Source organism: Sceloporus undulatus, chromosome 1 (assembly GCF_019175285.1).
Source record: "Sceloporus undulatus isolate JIND9_A2432 ecotype Alabama chromosome 1, SceUnd_v1.1, whole genome shotgun sequence".
In the NCBI taxonomy this organism is placed as follows: Eukaryota; Metazoa; Chordata; class Lepidosauria; order Squamata; family Phrynosomatidae; genus Sceloporus; species Sceloporus undulatus.
The window spans coordinates 64,163,862-64,185,916 of record NC_056522.1 but is presented as its reverse complement, the minus strand read 5'-3'; the positions used below and the strand labels follow the sequence as shown (position 1 = coordinate 64,185,916).

Below are 22,055 nucleotides of genomic sequence, written 5' to 3'. Positions count from 1 at the left end.
ATTATAGCAGAACTAAAAGCAAGGATCATGCATGGTTAAGATATGCAGATATAATAACTAAAGACACTACGAGGAAATACACCATGAAATCAATGGAAGAAATTAACAAGAGAGGTAACATACAAGATTGGTTTTTATATACCCAGCTAAGAAATCGCTTTATGGAGGATAATAAATCACCAGGATTGACCACAATAGGTAATGAAATAGATGAGATCATAATGGATAAGCAGGGAAAACGTATATCTAAATATTATAAAGTGCTAAAACAAAGAGATTTAGAAAATGAAACCAGTAAACATTGTATGGTAAAGTGGGCGCAGGACATTAAGAGCACAATTACTCTGGAAGAATGGGAAAAGGCTTGGAAAGAAACAAATAAATTTACTTTGTGCCAAAACTACAAAGAAAACTATATCAAAATGATGCATAGATGGTACCTTTCTCCAGACTTGATCAACCATATATATAAAACAGGCAATAATAATTGTTGGAAATGTGGGAAACCAGAAGGGAGTTTAATACATATGTGGTGGTTATGTGTGAAAGCAAAAGATTTTTGGAAAAGAATCCTAGAAACAATGCAAAATATCTTAGGTATAAATATAACTTTAGATCCAAAATTGTTTCTTTTAAACATAACTCAAAGCATAAAAAATACAAAATCTTATAGAATCATTTTGTATATGGTATCCTGCGCAAGAATGTTATACGCTAAATATTGGAAAGATGTAAATATTCCATCTAATGCAGAATGGCTAATCAAGTTATATGAGGCAAAAAATATGGACATACTCTCTGCCTCATTGAAAGGAAGCTCAGAAGAAACTATGAAGGAAGAATGGGTATGTTTGGATATATATGAAAATAAGGGTAACATAATTAATCTATAAATAATCACTGGTTGAGAAGTAAAGATATGTCAAGATGATTATCCATGTGAATTTTTTTTCTTTTTTGTTTGAAATAAGAGGAATAAACTTTTAGCTTATAGTTTAGATATTTCCAAATGTAAAGGAAGGTGGGATAGGAAGAGTGATAAGAGTAGTAATAGCCTTGTAGAGAGTTTAGTTTTATGTGGTATGTTTATCAGACTAAATGAGTTGGTGGAATATCTAATGTAGTAAATGTATTATATGTTGTATGGTTAATGGTATATAATGGTATGTAATTGTAAATTTAAATGTTTATTTGTTTTTTGTTTTTTGTTTATTTTTTGCCATGTGTATTTATTTGTTCGTTTTTAATTGTAATAAAACTATTAAAAAAAAAGAAAACCTGGAAGATATGACTAATGCATAAAGATGTATAGTGGGCCCTCCACATACACTGGGGTTAGGGATGTAGGACTCCCATGAAAGTAGAAAAACCTCATATTTTAAAAAAAGTTTGTTTTTTACCTGAGAGAACACCTCTCACGGCATCTCTAGGTCCTCCAGCACAACTCTGTGGTCAACATCTGGTAGATGTTGGCCATAGAATTGCACTGGAGGACCTACAAATGCCTAGAGAAGTGTTCTCTCTAGGAATTTCTAAGTCTTCCAGTACAACTTTTGGTGGAAGTTGACCATAGAGTCACACTGTAGGACATAGAGATTCCTAGAGAGAACATCAAGGCCATGAATATTCAAATCCTCAAAAGCCAAATCCACAAATGTGGAGGGTTGACTGTATTTGAATCCATATTTAACCTCTGAGGCATCATTGTGGAAATAGATTTTCAAGTGTCCTTGAGTGGAGCACTGTGAAACATGTATTCCCATGGAATTCAGCAAAACTTTGCTTTCACTGGTGCTTTTCCCTGTGAAGAAAACTCTCACCTGTTGAATCTCTGCCTGTCATGCTGCTTGTATAGACAGACACATATAGCTTACTTCATGTGGTGTCACACTAGGATTTAAGAGACACAAATTCAGATTTCCACTCAGGTATAAAATTCACTGAATGACCTTGGGCTGGTCTCACTCATGCAAACTACATATAACAGCTTTGTAGAGTCAAAATAGGGCCACAATACCCTCAAAGCACCCAGAGTTTGGAAGCTAAGCAGGATCAATTCTGGTTAGGACTTGGGTGGGATACCACTAACGAACACCAGGTGTGATAGGCTCTATTTCAGAGGAAGGAGATGGCCAAACCACCTCATGGGGACACCTTAAGCTGATAGGTCACTTGAAGGCAATAAACACACACAGAGTTAAAATGATGGGGGGGAGGGTAATGTACGGCACCTTCAGCTTTTTGAAGGCAAGGCAGATGCAAATGAGAGAGATTGAGAAAGAGACTTTGGTTGTATGATTACAGGACTTGTCTGGTTTGCCATGATAAAGGTTTTGCACAGCAACAGTTGCAACAGTATCCACAGCTTCTTAAAATCTCCCTGTCTCATTTGTATAACCAGTAGACTCTACTAAATGATTAGCACAAATTTGCTAGAGGAGCATGGTTGTTTTCTTGGGCCATTGTCTATCCACTTCTTTCCATTATCCATCACCCTGCTTTGTATGGCAGTCACACAACAGGTTCAAAAGTACCAGTGGCCACAGTCCTGTTGCTAGTGCAACAGTAGCAGAGGCTGTGCAACAGCAGAGGAATAGTGGCTGTAGCACTGAGGTGATGGGGGACTGGGAGCAAAAGCTGTCCCTGTCAGGAAATAAAGCAGCTCCACCAGCTCCCTAGCAGCTAACCTAATGGAACTAGAGTTGCTACTGCCACTCTGCCTCAATCCAAAAAGAACTTAGGTTGACGTAATTGAAATTTGGCCAATGTAAGTCAGTCAGCAACAGGATTTTAGCCAATGTGTTCTGTGCCTTTGGGACCAGCTGCCACAAAGGCCCCATTCCCACTGGACATATAAAGTGATGTATATTGCTGCAAGTCTGGATCAGATCAGGTTTCCGAGTCATATTTGAATCAGATCCATCGTTACCATTACAAAAGGGAGTAAACAGACTCAGTTTTTCTTGACCCATGTTCTCGTTCCCATTGATATTTCTCCATTGTATTTTGACACAGGTTTTTTTGTTCCCCGTTCCCATTGCCTTTCTGGAACTGTTTTTTTAAAACTGTCAATCAAGCACTTAGGCAATTAGACGCCACAGTGACGTCTAATCCCCTCTTCTTCTTCTTTTTATCCCCCCTTCTTCTTCAAACCACCCAACAGCCAGCCACCCCTTTTCTGTCTCAAAAAAGGAAACTAGACTGGATGCAGGAGCCACATTCAGGGTTCTGAGTTTTTTTCCTCTCTCTCTTTTTCCTTTCCGCTCACAAAAAGTTTTCGCCAGCCTCCCTTTCTCCATATCCCTTCTCCTCTTTCCTTTCTTTCCCCCTCCCTCTCCATAAAACCCAGTTTAACTTCCTTCTTTTTTTAAAAAAAGTTTTACACACTTGAATTATTATTATTATTATTATTATTATTATTATTATTATTATTATTTGCAAAGAGAGGGAGAGAAGGATGGCTCTGTGGGGAATTTGAAGAGAAAAAAAGTTGAGGAGTTGGATAGGCACATAAAGAGAGAGGGAGTTGTATTTCTTTGCGTTCCTCCCTTTAATTTTTTGAGGGGTGCTTAGACAGCCTAAGTAAAGCCCTTTTATTACAGTTGGGAGCCTCGGGGTTTTCCAAGGCAGAAAGAGGCACCCACTTGCAACCCAGTGGGGCTCCTCACGAGCAAGAGCCTCAGGTCCAGCATTCCTGCCTCAGGAGGATTTGGGGGAAGGCATTTCCTTCCCAGTAAGCCCCCACAAAGCTGAGGAGAGCCTAAATGAGGAGGCTCCTGGCCTCCATAGGTCTCCTCCTGAGCAGGGGGATCTTTCTTCTTCAAACCACCCCAATATGCAGCAGCCAGCCACCCCTTTTCTGTCTCAAAACAGGAAACAAGGCTGGATGCAGGAGCCGCATTCAGGTTTTTGTGGTATTCTCTCTCTCTCTTTTTCCTTTTCGCTCACAAAAAGTTTTCACCAGCCTCCCTTTCTCCATATCCCTTCTCCTCTTTCCTTTCTTTTCCCTGCCTCTCCAAAAAACCGAGTTTAACTTTCTTCTTTTTTTAAAAGAAAAGTTTTACACACCACTGGGGAAAAGCTACGCGAACGTAGAATGCCAGGAATGCCAGGAAAAGAACAAAGCTGGTGACACCCCCGGGACAGCCCCTTGAACATTGCTCCTCTCCTTATTCATTCCCATTAGTTTACAGCGGATTCGACACAGCAGCTGAAAAAAACCCTCTGGAAAAGTGGTGTCAGGATAACCTGGGTTATCCACCGCTGATTCGGGTTTTAGCTAGAGAAATCGATCAAAGTAGGGTTGAAGGTGAATTCAAATGGGAACGATTTTCCTTAAAAAAGGATTGAATACGAGTTCAAATGGGAACGATGTTCCTATAAACCCATTCTTAATTCAGTTTATAGCCCAGTGGGAATGGGGCCAAAAGCCTTGATGTGTCATCTTGAGAGTGCTTCAAGGAACTTAATGGTCCATTGTTTGTATAGCAAGGCATAGGGTTGATTTCCTACAGCCCTGAATCTTAGAAAGCCAAGTAAGCCATGATGTCAGTCATGTTTAACTACTCTGTATTTCTTGTACTTTTAGCATTGAACTTCAGTGCTTTAAACAGTGGAAATTTCATTTCTTACCATCTTCCCTGCCTACCCCCACTCTAAAAAACAGCTAATGGTTTTTTTCTACCACTTGCCAGAAATATTCATTTCCAGGCAGAGAGCAAGCGTGGACAATTTCACACTTAACGATGAACATTTCAGAAAGTTCTGAGTGCTGGAAAAGGAAGTGTTATACTGAAAATTACAGCTGGCACTATTCTCTATCAATCAATATTCATTTGAACAGTTAGTTGTTGATCTAAGGGAGTAAATGCCATCCTGTCAGAAAAGAGGGAGGGGGGTTTCCTTTCTGACTTTGAAAAGAGAATGGCTTCTTTGTATGATACATGTACATAATTATTCTGCTATGTGTTAGAGTGAATTTTTAGTACAATGGTTCTGTACCTACTTATACTCATAGCAGACATGCTGAGCGTGAAAATTCATTAAGGGTATGCATGACTGCTGGTATTCAAGAAGAAAGAAGTGTACTTTCTTTTATACTTGGTTTTTATTGTTATCTTTTTCCTCTTCCCCAGAGGATGGGCCTCAATTCTTTTAAAATGGATCCACTATGTGATGGGTATCATCACATTTTTGTATGCAGTATGAACATAATGCAGGAGAGCCACCGTAGTTCCTGGAACTTTTCTATCCCTGTTACACAAACACAATCATATAGACCACACTTTTTCTCTTACTCCCCCCATTCCCTCACACATTCCACACATGTACTAATGTGGCTAGGAAGTAAAAGAGGAGGCCAAAAACTTGAAATCAAATTCCAAATGGAAGTTGGCTCAGTGCCAGATCAATTTTGGCTGTTTTCATTCTTGATGCTTTGTCGGAGGAGGAGGAGGAGGAGGAGGAGTGGACTTATAAGAATAATGGGTTGTAGTAAGACAGTATCTTCTCTTTACTAGCTGATATTCTACCAAATAATTTTTGCATGAGTAACTGAAAATCTAGACCTTTACATCTGAGCATCATATAGGATTAATGTTGCCTGGGACTCTTGTGTAATTTTGTTATATTGGTTCAACAAAGAGTTAAGTAAATACAAATTTTCAATAATTGACACACATTATGCACAAGTCAGATATATGAATTGTAAAGAATATATATATAAATCTTACTTGATCTAGTGGTATTTGCCCTCTTCTGCATTTCTTAGAATCTAAGCATCCTAATTTACTCCTTGTTTTACATTGAGAAAATTTGTTTTTACAGTTACTTGTTTACTATTCCAGCAATACCTGTTTTCTTTTGTGTCAGATCTTAAGTGTCTAACATTACATCACACTAAACATAAAGTTCTAGCAAATGCTATGAGTAAACTTTTTTTTTAACTTTTTATTGTTACAGCCTGACATGCTGGGTGTCTGGATCCCAAAGGGGGGGGGAAGCAACTTGCATGCATGCATGCCAGTGCAACCAAGATTTTAATAGTGTCAATAAGCTTTGCTCATCATAGTTCTCAGACCCCCCCCCCCATTCACCCAAATCTGTGTCAGTGTATTCATGCAGATTTGCTTGTATACAGACCTTCACTCTTCTGGCTAACAAAGTAAGGCTTCATTTGTTCTGGCTTCTTGCTTTGATTATTGTTTGATTTACCCGTGACAAAAGAAACTCTGTTCTGCTCTTCACTGAATTAGCTGCTTGTGAATAAAATTTCTAACACTTTTGGTGTCTGAAGTAGCAAGCATTTGTATAATGAAAAAGCACTTAGTAGCTTTTCATTCCTTTCCATTTACTGCTCTGCATCTAAAGGTTGCTTGGCGAATCACTCTATTTTAACAATGTGGGTTTGAAACATATATGTGTATGATCAAATAATTATTCTCCTTAAACTGTTAATAATAATAAAATTGCTTGCTTTTTTCTTTTTTTTTTCTTTTCTTTTCTCTCCTCTTCTCTTCTTTCCTCTCCCCCCCTTTTTTTCCTTTTGGAGAAGGGGGAGCCTTGGAGGGAAGAAGTAACGTACAAGCAGATGTGCTGCTAGATCTACAGGCTTCTGCCAACCATATGGCATTTTAAAGAAAGATGGTTGGAGCGTCTGGATTAGCAAAGAGTTGGGATGGAAAGCCATGTGTCGTGTTGGTACAGGCAGTTGTTTTAGCTCTCTGTAAAAGGCTTCAGGAGATTGTGTAATGGAACAAATGGTACTGCAAGCCTTGTAACAGCCTTACCGCTGCTGGAGAGGCAATTGGCCCCCAGGCGCCTACTGCTTCATCCTTTCTTTCTCCCCTCCTTTTCCTCCCCCCAACTCCATTTATGTATTCTTCTTTTTAGTATATTGGGAACTCCATGACTTCGCTCTAAACCTTTTGCTTTTTTATTACACAGAAAGCCAGTGAGGATTTCCCCTTGCTTATCCTCTTCTGTCTTCCTTTTTCACCCACAGAATAAACCTGCAGTATGGTTTGCATAGTACTGAAAATATCTAGTTACTTGGACAAGAGTTATACAATCAGTGCCTCATTCAGAGCTTGAAAACCTCAAAACCTTTGGACTATAACATCAAGAATTCTCCAGCCAGTGAAGACAATTGTATTGCTGGCTGGGGGATTCTGGAAGCTGCAGTCCACATTTTTTTTCCATGCTCTGGTGGCATCGTAAGTGAAAATGATATTTTATAGATCATTTTGGCTTTTATCTGCCTGTCTGTCTGTCTGTCTGTCTATCCTTTGAGCCACAGTATTCCAAAATTTCATTCTGGTTGATAAAGTCAAAGCTGTTTAATCTAATGGTACTGGGTCAGAACAATATAAGCTAGATTCATGATGCTATAAGAAAATTTGTTGTTCACTTTTTCCACAAGAGAAATTGCTGAACTTTGGATGAAGAATAGTTAGGCATATAATTAATTAATTAATTAATTAATTAATTAACAGTTAATCCAGCAATGAATTATTTGACAAGCTGCTCATCTCTGACAGAAAATACTTGACAAACTGTTGATCCTTTATTTTAAGAAGTTTTTGATCAATATTTGATGAAGTTTTTGTGTAATTACTACATCCATATAATATTACTTCTGATTGCTGTGCAACGATGTATATGATTCAAATGCTGCTTCTGCGGTAGAGATACATTTGAGCAGAGGCCTGTATTTGTATGGAGCCTACTTTGTGGGAGTGAGGGCAATGATGAGATAATATTTCTCTGCCCCTGTTGTATCTTCGGAATGCTTTCCACAGAACTCTCCTTGGTGGGTCAAGTACAGCTTCAGTTTGTCTCACGTGGATCTGTGACATATTTTCAAAGCACTTTAAGGATAACCTCACTGAATTTGCTATGACCAAATTACTAAAATCTGGCAGAGCAATTGGGTGGAGTGTTTAAAAACACTGGTTTGTGGACTAATTTGCAATTATTATCCAGGAATGGGGAGAGAATGGCCAACAACACGCCTGGTTCACTTTGGACATTCTTAGCTTCTTGAATCTATAATGGTGCAGGGCAGGAGATGTCAGGCTTATGTCAGAGCATGGTAAATATCTTGCTATTACAGTGAAAGATACCAGTAAAAAAAAAAATGTTCCTGAACCCCCAAAACTGAAATACCCTATACAATCATCCCTCCATATTTGCAGCTTTGATATTTGTGGATTTGATTATTCACGGATTTCATTAATATGTTCTTTCTAGGACTTTCTAGGTCCTCCAGTGCAACTTTGTGGTCAACTATAACTAAAAGTTTCACTGAAAGACCATTTGTAGCTACTCCAGTTCCATTCTATGGTCAGTGTATGTTGGACATTGACCACAGAGTTGCACTGGAGGACCTAGAGATTCCTAGAGAGGTGTCCTCTCAGGTAAAAACAGTGTTTTTGTTATTTGTGGTTTTTCCATATTCACGGGGGGTCTTGTTCCCCTAACCCTAGCGAATATGGAGGGACAACTGTATAGTCATCTTTAAGTCTAAAAATGTATGCCCAAAAATTGACCCCCAAAACCCAGGTCTACTCATCTAGGGGTCAGTATGGTAATGTGATAGCAGCTCTTTCTGATTTCCCTATGCAGTGGGAAGAGAGGTTTTTTTCTCTTGAGCCAAGCAAAAAGAGTTCTGAGTGATAATTGCTGTTACACAGAGTCCCTCTTCTGCCCATGCTGTCTGTCACTGTCTGAGTGAAGGCTGGAACCAAGGTTGAAACAAACCCTGAAACAATAAGCCTCAATTAGAATCTCTCTTGTTGTATGCACACATACACACACTGAAGGAGCCTGCAGGTTCTGAGTCATGGCAAAATCCATAATTTTGGCCCCAAAGCCTAACCTCAACTTATACATGAGGTCAGCTTGTAGTTGAGTATATACAATAACTGTCAGCCAGTTAGAAATTCTTTTTTCTTGACCAAGATGTATAATCGCAATGACTGGCAGCTCCAGACCCTCATGAATCATCTGAATTATTAGAACTAATTAAATCCAATTTCAGTCTTGGATTCAATACAGAAATTATCTTGTCTGACTTCCATGGTTATAGAATTCAGAGACATAGCTGTGTTAGTCTGGAATACCAGTATGCAAAGGGATCTTGTAGCACCTTTGAGGCTAAAAAAGAAGCTGTAACTTCTTTCACACAGATGCTACAAGCTCCCTCTGCATATTTTGGTTGATATTCTGGATAGCCTATAGGGGAAGAAAGATGGAGGAGTGCAGCCTTGACCAGTACTATTGCCTACAGTAACAGTATTAGGAGACATGAGTCGATAGTTGGAAGAATGATGTTTCAGTGATTCTGCTCCTGCTTAATGGACGTATTGATAAAGTTGTTAGAGGACTTTAGCTCAGTTCTGTAGCACTTATGCCATATGGAGTGCTTCATTCCCTCAGCCCCCAATCTACTAAAAACTATGGGAAACCAGCTGAATGAGTTCTTCAGGAAGTTTAGAGTGAAACACCATCAATATCCTAACTTCCATCTCTGGCTATCTCAGATCTGGATCAGGTGGGGCAGAACAAGTGCCTGGAAGTAATAATGGTTAAGGGCCAGTAATTTGAAACTTAGTTCCAACAAAGTTGGGAAATTGGTCTTTTCAGTCAACTTTGAGACAGCTTTCAGAAACACTCAGTATGCTGTTAGGGAGCAGGGCTGTGGAGTCAGTATGTCAGACCTTTGACTCTGACACCAACTTGTCTGTTTTTCTACTGTTCATCTGTGATTTCTTCATTAATAGCAAATGTATATTAATTATTGTTGTTGTGTGCCTCCAAGCCATTTCTGACTTAACGGCAAGCCTATTACAGGGTTTTCTTGGCAGAATTTGTTCAAAGGGGTTTGCCTTTGCCTTCTTCTGAGGCTTAGAGATTGTGACTTGTCCACGGTCACTCAGTGGTTTTCATGGCCAAACAGGGATTCAAACCTTGGTCTCCCAGTATTTTAGCCCAAGACTCATACCACTTCACCATGCTGGCTCTTATGTTAATTAATATCAATTAGTAATAAATTTACAGTAGTCATTAGGCTACTTAGATTAGGTAAAAGGTAAAGCTAGTCCCTTGATATGAAAGTCTAGTCGTCTTCAACCATAGGAAGCAATGCTCATCTCCATTACTAAGCCAAAGAGCCAGTGTTGTCCGAAGACAACTCAGGTGGTCATGTGGCCAGCATGACTGTACCAAATGCTGTTACCTCCCCACAAAAGTGGTACCTATTTATCTACTTGCATTTGCATGCTCTCAAATGGCTAGGTTGGCAGAAGCTGGGACTAGTGACAGGAGCTCACACATCATGTGGCACTCAGGCCTCGAACTGTCAACTTTCCGACCTTCCGATCACCAGAACTAGTATCTTTAACCACTAAGCCACTGCATCCCTACTTAGATTACCAGGATATAAAATTTGATTGAAATTGCTGAGCAAGAAAACCTTTCTAATTTCCTATGAAAATAAATATGTAACAAGATATCAATTTAATAATTTTTAAAAAATAATGTATTTACCATATGTTGTTGTAAGATTATAACTTTGTTTATTTTTAATTTGAAGCCAGAGTCTCAGTTGGTACATATCTACTGACTCTGATTCCACAACTCTGACTGTTACCCCACAGCCTTATTAGGGAGTGCTTATAGGTCCTTAGTTTCCAGTAAAAGTTCAAGCGGCCTGAGTAGAATACAGTCCTTTTGTTAACCAAAGATGATATGCCAACAGCAGCCCCTTCTAACTGATTAGCCTCTGTTAGCCATTCTCTAGTGATTTCTAGGTTGAATTCCTAGCATGCTTCTACAAAGTTGTTTAAAGAAGTCCAGAAATCAAATTAATACAACTGGGAGCAAAGAGGTGGAATCTGAAACATCACTGGTTTCCTTTTTACTTCTGGACATGATTTAAAGAGCTGGTAGGTACATTGTAAATGCAAAACTTTTAAGCTCTTCTCCAGGTTTCTGTTGGCCTGTTGTCTCCTATATCAAAACTCTGTAATGCATGGAGATGTACAACATACTTTTCTCCATGTGCATCTGACATCAAAGTAAGGTATATTCCAACCAGAAAGGTAGCCCTTTTGTGCTCTACCTGTGCAATGATCTCTCTGGGAGGTTTCACATAACATCTACTTAACTATAATTTTGGAACTAGGCAAATAGCTGTTCAGCTTTCTCATGCTTTTAAATGTTACTGTATTTAACAATGAGTATTATTAGGGTTGGACTTTAGGACCTATAACCAGGGTCCAAAAGTCCAGGACCCTTCCCTAAAACAATTGACAAGGAACAGGAGCAGTTGTTGGGGGTTGGTGGCAGTGGCATCACTAGGTAGGGGAGTGTTGACTGCACCGAGTGACACCCCAGAAGAGGAGTGACTCTAAGGTTACCACACCTCTTCCCTGTCACGTTCCATTTTACTCATGAGTAGAGTCCCATGCAACAGCAAGGGAGAGTGCAAAGTGCACATACCTCCCTGCCATGTGCCATTTTACTCATGAGTAGAGTAGTGCATGGCAGCGAAGAAGAGTGTTCAATGCACCCCCCTCCCTGCCGTGCTGTTCAACTCACAAGTAGACCAGTGAGTGGGAGCGAGGTGAGAGGGCATGCCCTTTTGGCCCTGTCCCCTGTCAGGAGGGTTGGTACAGGGACATAGCCGGGGGGGCAGGGGGTCTGGACCCCCTTCCGTTAGATACACTGAATGGTGTGTGCCGCTGCGTCCAAGCCCCATTATAATGGTGGCACTTAGTCTGGACCCCCCCCCCTTCCCAAAATCCTGGCTACATCCCTGGTTGGTAGGAACCAGGCATGCTGGGACTGACACTTGTTACTACAACAGCCCTTTGTTGTTGTGTTCTCATTTACAAGAGGGCATAAGGTTGACTGCTCCACCATAGAATATGGTGATCATGCCAAACGTCTTGGCCAGAACTTTGCGACACTGTACCTAGCTGCCTTCTTCCCTATAAATGTTTTGTTTTAATTTTTAAGGAAAAAAGAACCATTCTTGCAACTTCCTGGCAAGTTATGAAGGGAAGTGAACCTGGTAAGCTGTGGCAGTACAAAATGATTATGGCAGTGGTTGGAGATGGGGAAAAATTAATGGAGGAGTGATGGGGAAAGAAAATGGTAGTATGTAGGTCCAGTGTCCAGAATAGTAAAGCAGACTTTGTTCAGAACCCCCTCAAACCTGTCACCACTCTTGACTTTTAACATTTTAAATTCTTTTGTGATTATTGGAGTTTTTGTACTATGTTGCTGCTGTTTTATTTATTTTGGAATTGTATTTTCTGTTCTTTTGTAAGCCACCCTAGGAATGTCAATTGGTCATTGAAAGCTGACATATATCTGAGCTTTCTTTCCTTTCCTTTCGTTTTTAAAGGAATATTGCAGATCTGCATTGCTATTTAATTTTAAGAGCTAAGTTAGCCATACCTAGAGTAGACTCTTTGGGCACATCAAACGGTACTTGTTAGTTATAAGCAATAAGTCCCATTCATTTAAATTGGTTTACTCTAGGTAGGCCAAACATTGGATTTAACACTAGGGATTATGATTCCATTTTTAATTATTTTATCTTCTATTTGTTATGTGCGCTGGGCTTTCTCCATTTGTTAGTCAACCTGGAGTTTTTTGGAGATGGACAAATGGAATAAAATCTTTGTGTAATTAAATAACAAAAGTGTTTGTATGTTATTTGGACTAATTATACAGATAGTCTTGATAAAAACTACATGACCATAAACAAAAAGCAGGCATATTTGTTCTTCTTATAATTCTTGCATTTTTGGGTGATGTCTGAATTCATGTTTCTTGTTGTGAAGAATATATATGATATGCCCACTTTATTTACCTCCCGGAATATACAGTAAAACAGAGACACACAAAACACTTTCTCATATATTTTTACATCTGCTTCTCATCACAAGCAACACACCTATAAGACCAAAAACTAATATCTTTTTAGCCTTCTAACTTTTTCCCCTGCATCAATCTCCCCTTTCTGCTTTCTCAAAGTTAATAGCAAAAAATAAAAAAAAAATAGCTAAGGTTGCTATAGTGTGTCTGCATCAGAGGGCAGATTTTTGCCCATCACAGCAGTCCTTTCAGCTTTCATTTAAAGCTGCAGGACAGGATCTAAAGGAATTCTGTAACATTAAAAATGGAGAATGATTGATTTGTTTTTTTAATCGAGACAGTGACCATCAGAGTTACAGAAACTGATACATTGATCAACATTGTTTTCTAAATTTCTTGAACTGCCGGGTGACAATTTGAGCCCTTCACACACTTTACACATGCCATCAAACACCAAATAACGAATTCTTTGCATTCTGTGCTGCACCCTCAAACACCACATGCACTGTCTGCTGTGTGTCACTTCTTATGAAGCTCATGCTGGGAGTCTCTTTTTCAAGGCAAAGTGTTTGTGAAGAAGAGAGTTAAGATTGGGCAGCTTGCAGCAGACAATCTTCATAATTTAGGGCTGATGTACAGTATAGTGTTTATTTACTAGTTTCATGGTTAAAGATAGTAAGAGCTCTGGTGCATCAGAGCTATAGAGGAAAATGAGGTGGAAGTAGATGGTAAAAGTAGAAGAGATTATATAATTCTATATAAATACTGTGAAAGTAATTTTAGAGAGTTATTTTCCCCACCCTTCTTTTTTGTTTAAGCAAGCTTTTACTATATAAGCAGGAAGTCTTCTTATGGATATGTGTGCGTTATTTATGTTTTTATCGTTTGTATGCCTGTTGAATAATTTTATGCTGTTTTAATGTGATGTTTTTTAAGTGTTCTTTATTTTAAAAAATATTGTTAGGTATTTAATTGATTATTTATGTGAGCCACCTTCGGTCCCACTCCAGGAGAAAGACACTATATAAATGAAATGAAAAGAAATCAATGCATATTTTGAAAGAGGTTTTTCTTCTTCTTCATGTATTAAGTAAAGATATTTATGAGTACATATTTCAGAAGCTTAAATATCTAGAAAAGGCTGACTAGGGCTGCATTCACACTTGAGAAATAATCCAGTATGACATTACTTTAACTTTAATACCACGGTGCTGTGGAATTCTGGGACATGAGGAGACCACCACTAAGGCGGCAAAGGAAAGGGCCAAGCGCACCCTTTGGACCATCACTGACCCCGCAGCAATCTCACCTATACACTGGGTGACATCAAGGGTGGGGATGCCACTGCCAAGATATTAACTGCTATATTTCTTAAACCAGCTCATGGTTAATGCAGATATTTGATGGCAAATGAATCATAGAATCATAGAGTTGGAAGAGACCGCAAGGGACATCCAGTCCAACCCCCTGCCATGCAGGAGCTCCCAATCAAAACATTACTGCCAGATGGCCATCCAGCCTCTGTTTAAAGATTCCAAGGAAGGAGACTCCACCACACTCCGAGGGAGTGTGTTCCACTGTCGAACAGCCCTTACTGTCACGAAGTTCCTCCTAATGTTGAGGTGGAATAACTTTTCCTGCAATTTGCATTCATTGTTCCACGTTCTAATCTCTGGAGCAGCAGAAAACAAGCTTGCTCCCTCCTCAATATGACATCCCTTCAAGTATTTAAACAGGGCTATCATATCACTCCTTAACCTTATCTTCTCCAGGCTAAACATACCCAGCTCCCTGAGTCTCTCCTCATAGGGCATGGTTTCCAGGCCCTTCACCATTTTAGTCACCCTCCTTTGGACACGCTCCAGTTTCTCAGCATCCTTTTTGAATTGTGGTTCCCAGAACTGGACACAGTACTGTATTCCATGTCAGGCCTGACCAAAGCAGAATAGAGTGGCACTATTACTTCCCTTGATCAAGACACTATACTTCTATTGATGCAGCCTAAAATTACATTGGCCTTTTTAGCTGCTGCATTGCACTGTTGACTCATGTTCAACTTGTGGTCTACTTGGACTCCTAGATCCCTTTCACATGTAGTCTTGTTCAGCCAGGTGTCCCCCCATCCTATATCTGTGCATTTCATTTTTCCACCGTAAGTGTAGTACCTTACATTGAGGGAAGCAACTGTTTAATTTTATATTAACCAGTTTTGTAGTATTTGCATTCGCCCAGCCACTTACTTTGGTATTAAATCACTAAATTTGTTCTCTATTTTTAAAAGCAGCATATGTGAATTTAACTATGGGCTGGACCATGATAGCATCTTAACATATTATAATCAGTGGGACTTAAATCAGGTGTAACTAATTTAAGTCCCATTTATTTAAACAGGACATTTCATGGACAACTAAATCTGGATCAAACCCCCTTTTGTTGGGAAATTATAGTATGTGTCACTGGAACATAGCACATTCCTATAAAGGCAGATTTCGTGAGAAAATTGTTTTGGCTATATCCAAAGTTTCCTTTTCTCCAAAAAGATTCTCATTCAGAAGGGAACTTTTGGAACCAATCCTTAGAGGACAGGGCTGTTAATTACTGTTTGCCAATTAACCATGATAGTTAAATAGTTTCTTCTGTTTTCAGAGACAGTTTCTGAATTTAGCAATTAACAGAGGCCTTCTGATTTTGAGTTGTGATTGTGAGTTTTTGGGATGCATCTGTCTGGAAACAGACTGCTTAGACTAGGTGGAAGACTTTGTTACCAGTAACAGGACTTCTCTTATGTATGTTCTGCTTCCATTTTCCCCCTATCCCTGCTAGGAAATTAATGCACTCTCCTTCCTTCTCCTACTTATTAAATAGATTAAATGAAATAAAAAAAGAATACTGATATACATTGCAAGGAGAAAATGAGGATAAGAAATAAAGATTCAGAACCACAGTTTTATATTGAAAAACCAATTACTGAAATTTAAGATCACTTTTCTTGTAGTTTAGTAATACTAGACATCATCTTTGTACTAACATGTATAGTTATGGTGCAGTTTGGTCAAGAAAACTTAATATTTTAAACATTCTGCCCAAACTGGCACTCTAATCCTTAACTATTCTTCAGACTCAGCCACTCAATAATGAAATTAACTTTATTCAGATTATGGTATTCCGAAATAAAGATTAGGACAATCATGCACCATAACTACAAATAACTATTCTCACCTTCCACCTGCCAAGTCTTCCACCACCTTTCTTTAAGATGCTTTATTGTGGCCTTTAAGGATCACCTCTAATTATAAACCAATCTGAACCACGCCTTCCAACTATACCAATCTGACAGGGACAGCCCCAGTTAATCCTCTTGTGCCACTTTTTCAGATACTTATAAAATGTCCAGTGGTGTCCTTAGGGGGGATGTCAGGTGTGTGGACTGAACCAGATGCACCCTAATGAGAGGGTGACATGCACCCTAATGAGAGGGTGACACCACTGTTCCCCAAATATCTGTCTTTAGGCAAAAACGAGCTGTGGTGTTCACCTACATCCCATTAAAATGCTGAAAAGTTCTTTTAATAATGTGAGCCACTCTGGGACACAGTTCTGGGAGAAGAGTGGGATACAAATGGTAATAATAATAATAGATGGAATGAGTGGGGTGAGGCTCAGTGGGAGGAGAAAGGATTGGCTCCAGATTTTAAATGTTAAAGTTTTTTTTTTAATCCTTTAGAAATATCACATTTTACCAGATTTCACTTCAACCACATGTAAATATATGTACAGTATAAGTATATGTAAATGCATTTAGGTTGTGCATATGATACTGTAATTTATAAGTATAATTTTAATTTTGCTAGCTGTTTATGTCACAACTGTTGCCAGGAATATACAGGAATTACGATTAATGAGTAACATTAATACAGAAAATATTACCAAGAATTCTATATGGTGTGGTATGGGAGGGGCGTAATGGGGAGGGGGGATGACACCATGAGTTATTGCACCAGGTGACCCTAACCCTAGCAGCTGAAAATATCCCAGTTCCTCTCTCCTCATCTCACTTTTCCTCCTTGTCCTCAGTTTACTTGAATTGGTGCAAACTGAGTCCAAAGTCGAAAAGCAGTTTGTACTCAGTTAACCAAGTATGACAGGAGAGGGCAGAATTTTGCCCTTCTCAGTAGGCTCAGGCAAAGGCAAACTCCTGCAGCCTCTCTAAGCTTTGTGTGTGCTTTCTCATGAATAACTATTGACAGCTTGACTCACATTCTGAAGTTGCTTGGCTACACATCTCTTCATCTGTCCAACATTGAAGGGTAGGCAAACCCTACAAAAGGTCCCTTTAGCAAGGGGTTGCCAGCTACCCTAAGCTCTGAGCCTAGAAAAGGTTATGAGAAAGGTTGTCTTTCAAAGGGATAGTACTGGTTTTGGAGAAAGTTGCTTTTAAAGAGAAAGTATTTCCACAGGTATTGTATTGTGCTTTTAAAAACATCTTCAAATAGGGTTTCAAGTAGTCCGAAAACCTGACAGAGCTGCATAGCAGAGGCAGTGGTGAAAATGATGCTCAAACAATGATTCCTCTTTCTCAGTTTCAAATATCTTTAGTTCCCTGGAAAAAAAATTCAACTATTATCTGTCTTGAGCATTTACCCCATATCCACAATGCCCCCCAACCCACTGCAATGTGTAGTTGTCCCCCCCCCCCCCGGGCTACCCTTGATCTTTTGTCTTTTTGAAAAATTCCTTTGGCGGCATACTTTATTCTGAATATGTCTGTTCAGCTCAGTTGGTTTCCTTCAGTTACCCTGGTAACCAGCAGATGGGGTTCTTTGACAAGGGTCAGTAGGGAGGCTGCCATCGTATACGGGAAGAGCGGCTAAATAACAAAGCTCTCAGTCCTGACAGTTCAACTCCGGCCAGCCAGGAGTAGTTATCAGATTACTTATATTAAAACCTAATTACAATGTGTGCCAGTAAGTGCAGTGTGACTATTGGATTTGGTGATTTAGCTGCTGCCAGTTGTTGTAATTCAATCTCACTACCATGGCACGTTCAGCTCTGCAGAGTACAGTAGAAATCCATTGCATGCATAATCTTATGGTACTGGAATGACACATAATGTAATAGCTTGGTATCTTCTGGACTTGGTGCCCTCAGCAAGTGGGGTTTGGGGGAATTAATGTTGAGTTCTGCCATATATTATTAATTTTACAAAGGGGAGTTAGTTGTAGAAGAAAATGAATTCAACTCTGGGAGAAGAAGAAGTGAACTTTGTATAACTAAGAATGGTATAACACTTTTTACAATAAGGCATAGTAGAAGTGAACAACAGCCTAGCCTCTTTTTGTTTACATCCCAGTTATCATCCTGCCCAGCTGTGCAAATAAAGATGGAGAGGCATCTGGTTTTCCCAGCTGTGTCAACTGCCTCTTCAAGGCTAGGAGTTTTACAAGTGCTTGGGTGGGAGAGAAGGGCAAGTTGTTGCATTTGCCATGCAGCTGCTGCTCCCGCAGGTTCATTTGCTGCAGATCTGGGGAAGTGGGGAATTAAGAAGGCCATCAGGCTGCATTGCTATTATGTTTAAAGCTTGCAGTTGTTATTTTTTTCTTGCATATGGATGAATGAGGAGGAGTAAATGTGTGTATTCATGTTTTATGACAATGTGTGCTGTATGCTCAATACAGTGTGGTTAATTTACAAAGAAATTCTGTCAACTATTTTTTTAAAAACAATCATAACCGACCCTTGTACTTTTATATATTCGCCCCAAATTGTGTAATCTGAAAATATATTTGGCAGCTCCTGCTGGGGGACAGTTGTAAGGCATTGTCCTTTGCATGTGACAACACTTTTTGTAGATTTCTGCCATTATAGGACTCTCATCTACAGACTCACTATTGGCAGAAATTCTAGAGCAATATAGGCGCGATACATACCGCCATTTTGTAGTATGGTGGCGGCGGCAGTAGGGTTAGGGAGCGTGCACCATTCACACACTCCCTAACCCTAGTACATACTAGGCTAACCCTAGTACATACTGGGAGCAAAAATGGCGGCACTCTGTCTACATGGGCGCCGCCATTTTGATGTGATGGACGCCTAGCGTCCGCACATCCCGGCGTGCTTGTGACGCCGCAAGTGCGCCATTGGCGCATTGTGGCATCACAAGCGTGCTACAAGAAGAACCCGCTTTTTGCAGGTTCTTTTTGTTCCGCGACGGAGCCGCATGGTTTGGCTGCTGCGGCTCCCTTGCAGAGCAGACCAGGGCGGCGGGGGACCGCCCTTTTTGGGTGGTCTGTATCCCGCCATTGCTAATTTATCCCTCCCTCCTTCCCTCCCTACAACCCCGTTTTCCCCGCATATCACTAGCCAGAGAAACTCTCCTGGATTTTGCAGAGAGAGAATAGTGAACACTTTTTAGGGTGGTGCAAGAGTAGACTGCTGGGTGGAATTTGATAAACAGTGGTGGACCATAGACTCATAGAATGGTGACATTGAATTATACTGCAAGGAACATCTAGTCTAGCAGCATTCCACAGCTAAAGCAGTCTTGAGAAGGGATTAAGTAGTCTCAGGTCCAAACACATTGCAGAAATAATCCAGTTTGAGATTGCTTTAACTGTCAGTGCTAGAAATCCTGGAACTGTAGTTTATTGTGGCACCAGAGCTCTCTGACATAGAAGGCTAAATATCTCACAAAATTACTGTTCCCAGAATTCCCTAGCATTGAGCCAGGGCAGTTAAAGCAGTCTCATAGTAGATTATTTCTGCAGTATGGATTGAACCTCAGTTTAAAAACCTTGAGCAAAGGAGAATCCACCACCTTGTACTTAATAACACATGTTGCAAATTTTGTGAGTCTTTTCATATAAAGCATTTAAATTAAAAGAGAAAAGGTTTGAAAGTGAGACTGTATGTAAAGAGAGAAGAGACACCCAAAGAAAAGTATCTGCTTGTATGCTCACTGAAGTTTTATTTTATATTCTCAGAACAAACCAGAACAGTCTGTTTTGTGTTTTATCCAGGTTACACCAGCTTGACAAGCATTGCCAGACCACTGCCCAACAGTTGGTGGAGCTGCTGAACAAGCAGAATGAACTATACAAGGAGAGGCAGGCACTTAAGGAAGAGGTGGACTTCCTGCAGACTCAGGTACTACTCAAAACCAGGATTAAATTAGTGGAAACTGGAGAAGAATGTTTGGTTATCAATGATTTAAATGAGATAGCTGATACAATACAGTTTCATATTCTGATGGTTCGTTGGAATCCTATAAACTCATGTTTCTTATCACATTTAAGCATTTATTCATCTGGATTCCCATAAATTCCTTCACACTTTTTGACTTTTTTCAGTTCTCTCCCATATCCTGTTCCCAAAGCCTCCATAAGTAGTTTTTTTTGAAGGTCCAGCTCATGTAGCTAACCTAAAATCATGTTCACTTTATCTTATATAAATAATAGAGCTTGGGATGATTCATGTGTGCCAGATGCAAGCCCTTCATTGTTCATTATAGATCTGGATTTAGTGATGGAATTCAACATAGTTCTGTCAACATGGGCTTCAGTTCAGTCTGGGTGGCAGACAATAATACCAAAACTGAAGGTGATTCCTGATGCTGTTTTGGATTTTGGGTTTTTTCAGATTTTTGAATATTTGCGTATATATAATCAGATATCTTGGAGATAGATCCCAAGTCTCGACATGGAATTCATTTATGTTTTGTATATACCTTATACACACAGCCTGAAGGTAATTTTATACACATTATTTTAAATAATTCTGTGCATGAAACAAAGTTAATGTACACTGAATGATCAGAAAGCAAAGATGTCACTTTCTCAGCAACCCATGTGGACAATTTTGGATCTTGGAGTATTTTGGATTTTGGAATTCTGGATAAAGGAGACTCAACCTGTATTCCAGAGCCCATTTTTATGTGGCATATGTGCTCCATAAGGCACCAAGCTGCTAATTCTGTGACTATCCTCAGAAGGTTGAGAAGAAGAGGTTACTGATCTAGATGCTGCTTTTGCAGTTGTACATGAAAAGGAGGTGAAGTTCCTGCCAAAATGCTAGACTCAGCTCTAGATTCTGATGGGCTCTGTGCAGGAATAGATATAGCCCCATATCTGTACATCACATAGACTATGAAGAAAAGACAAGATTTAAAGTGACATTTTGATATCCAGTATATATAAACATCCAGTTGATTCTAAGAGATGTTCACAAAATGTGGGCAGAACTACCTCTGAAGCCATTTTTAGGAACAATTACATGTTTAAACTATGTAACCAAACTACATATAGTGTATAGTTTTGTGATACCTTTTCCCTAGACAGATTATTTTTTTAATCTAAAGCAGCTGGCTTTCAGATTATGCAGATGGCTAGAACCAAGAAGACTCTTTATCTTTTTGTCTTGCTATCCAATTGTCTGCTCAAACAAGTTCCTTTTCCCATGTGGAATTCCATGCAGGTAGAAAGGTGGAAGAGGAACAAGAGATGGAAGAGAAGAAGGAGGAAATAATAATAATAATTAATTAATTTTAAAAATCTGCCTTTTCAGTTAGAGAAAGAAAACAATTGGGGACATCTTGCTCCTTCTTAAAGCCACTCATTGTCACACAGAGATAACAAAAAACAGAGGACCTCAAGTCCCATTCTTTCCTATGGCTGTGCAACATGCAGTCGGCTGCTCTTCCAGCCGCATGCACGTACATCCATTTAAAACAACGGGGCTTGCGATCCGCAGAAGTTTAAATCTGCAGCTGGCAAGCCTGCAAATACCCACTGTCCTAAATCACAGGTTATAACATAGCATAAGCCTGCATTTTTTTTTAAAGTGCTCAACCCCTGAAAGCACAAAGCCCCAAAAGCCTTTGTGCTGCTAAAAGCCACCATTCGCTTCTCAAGTTACTCACTTTTGTACAAACTATGATGCCATTGGTGAAGAAAGTCCCTTTCTCTCTTTGTTAGGGCCTTATGCCACATGACGACAATACAGCACCCTTATCCTCCGTCCCCAGCCTTGCTAGAGTCTGCCTGTCTGGTTCCTTTTCTTCTGCTCAAACCATGTTTCAGCAACCAGCTAGGACAGTTAAAGGATCTATCCAATGAGATTGATCATGGAAGCTCCACTGAGTGGCTGGTGCAAATGATGTGTGAGAGTGGGGA

The 22,055-nt window shown here is 39.7% G+C and overlaps 1 protein-coding gene across 5 annotated transcripts in view; it reads left to right on the top strand.

Annotated features, from left to right (window-relative positions):
- The window catches only part of SDCCAG8 (SHH signaling and ciliogenesis regulator SDCCAG8), a 180,758-nt gene that overhangs the window by 146,112 nt on the left and 12,591 nt on the right, over positions 1-22,055 (top strand). For all 5 annotated transcript variants that reach the window (XM_042446908.1, XM_042446912.1, XM_042446911.1 and 2 more), the window contains exon 17: positions 19,905-20,031. In XM_042446908.1, the coding sequence (XP_042302842.1) occupies positions 19,905-20,031 (127 nt within the window). The remainder of the gene's footprint in view (positions 1-19,904; positions 20,032-22,055) is intronic.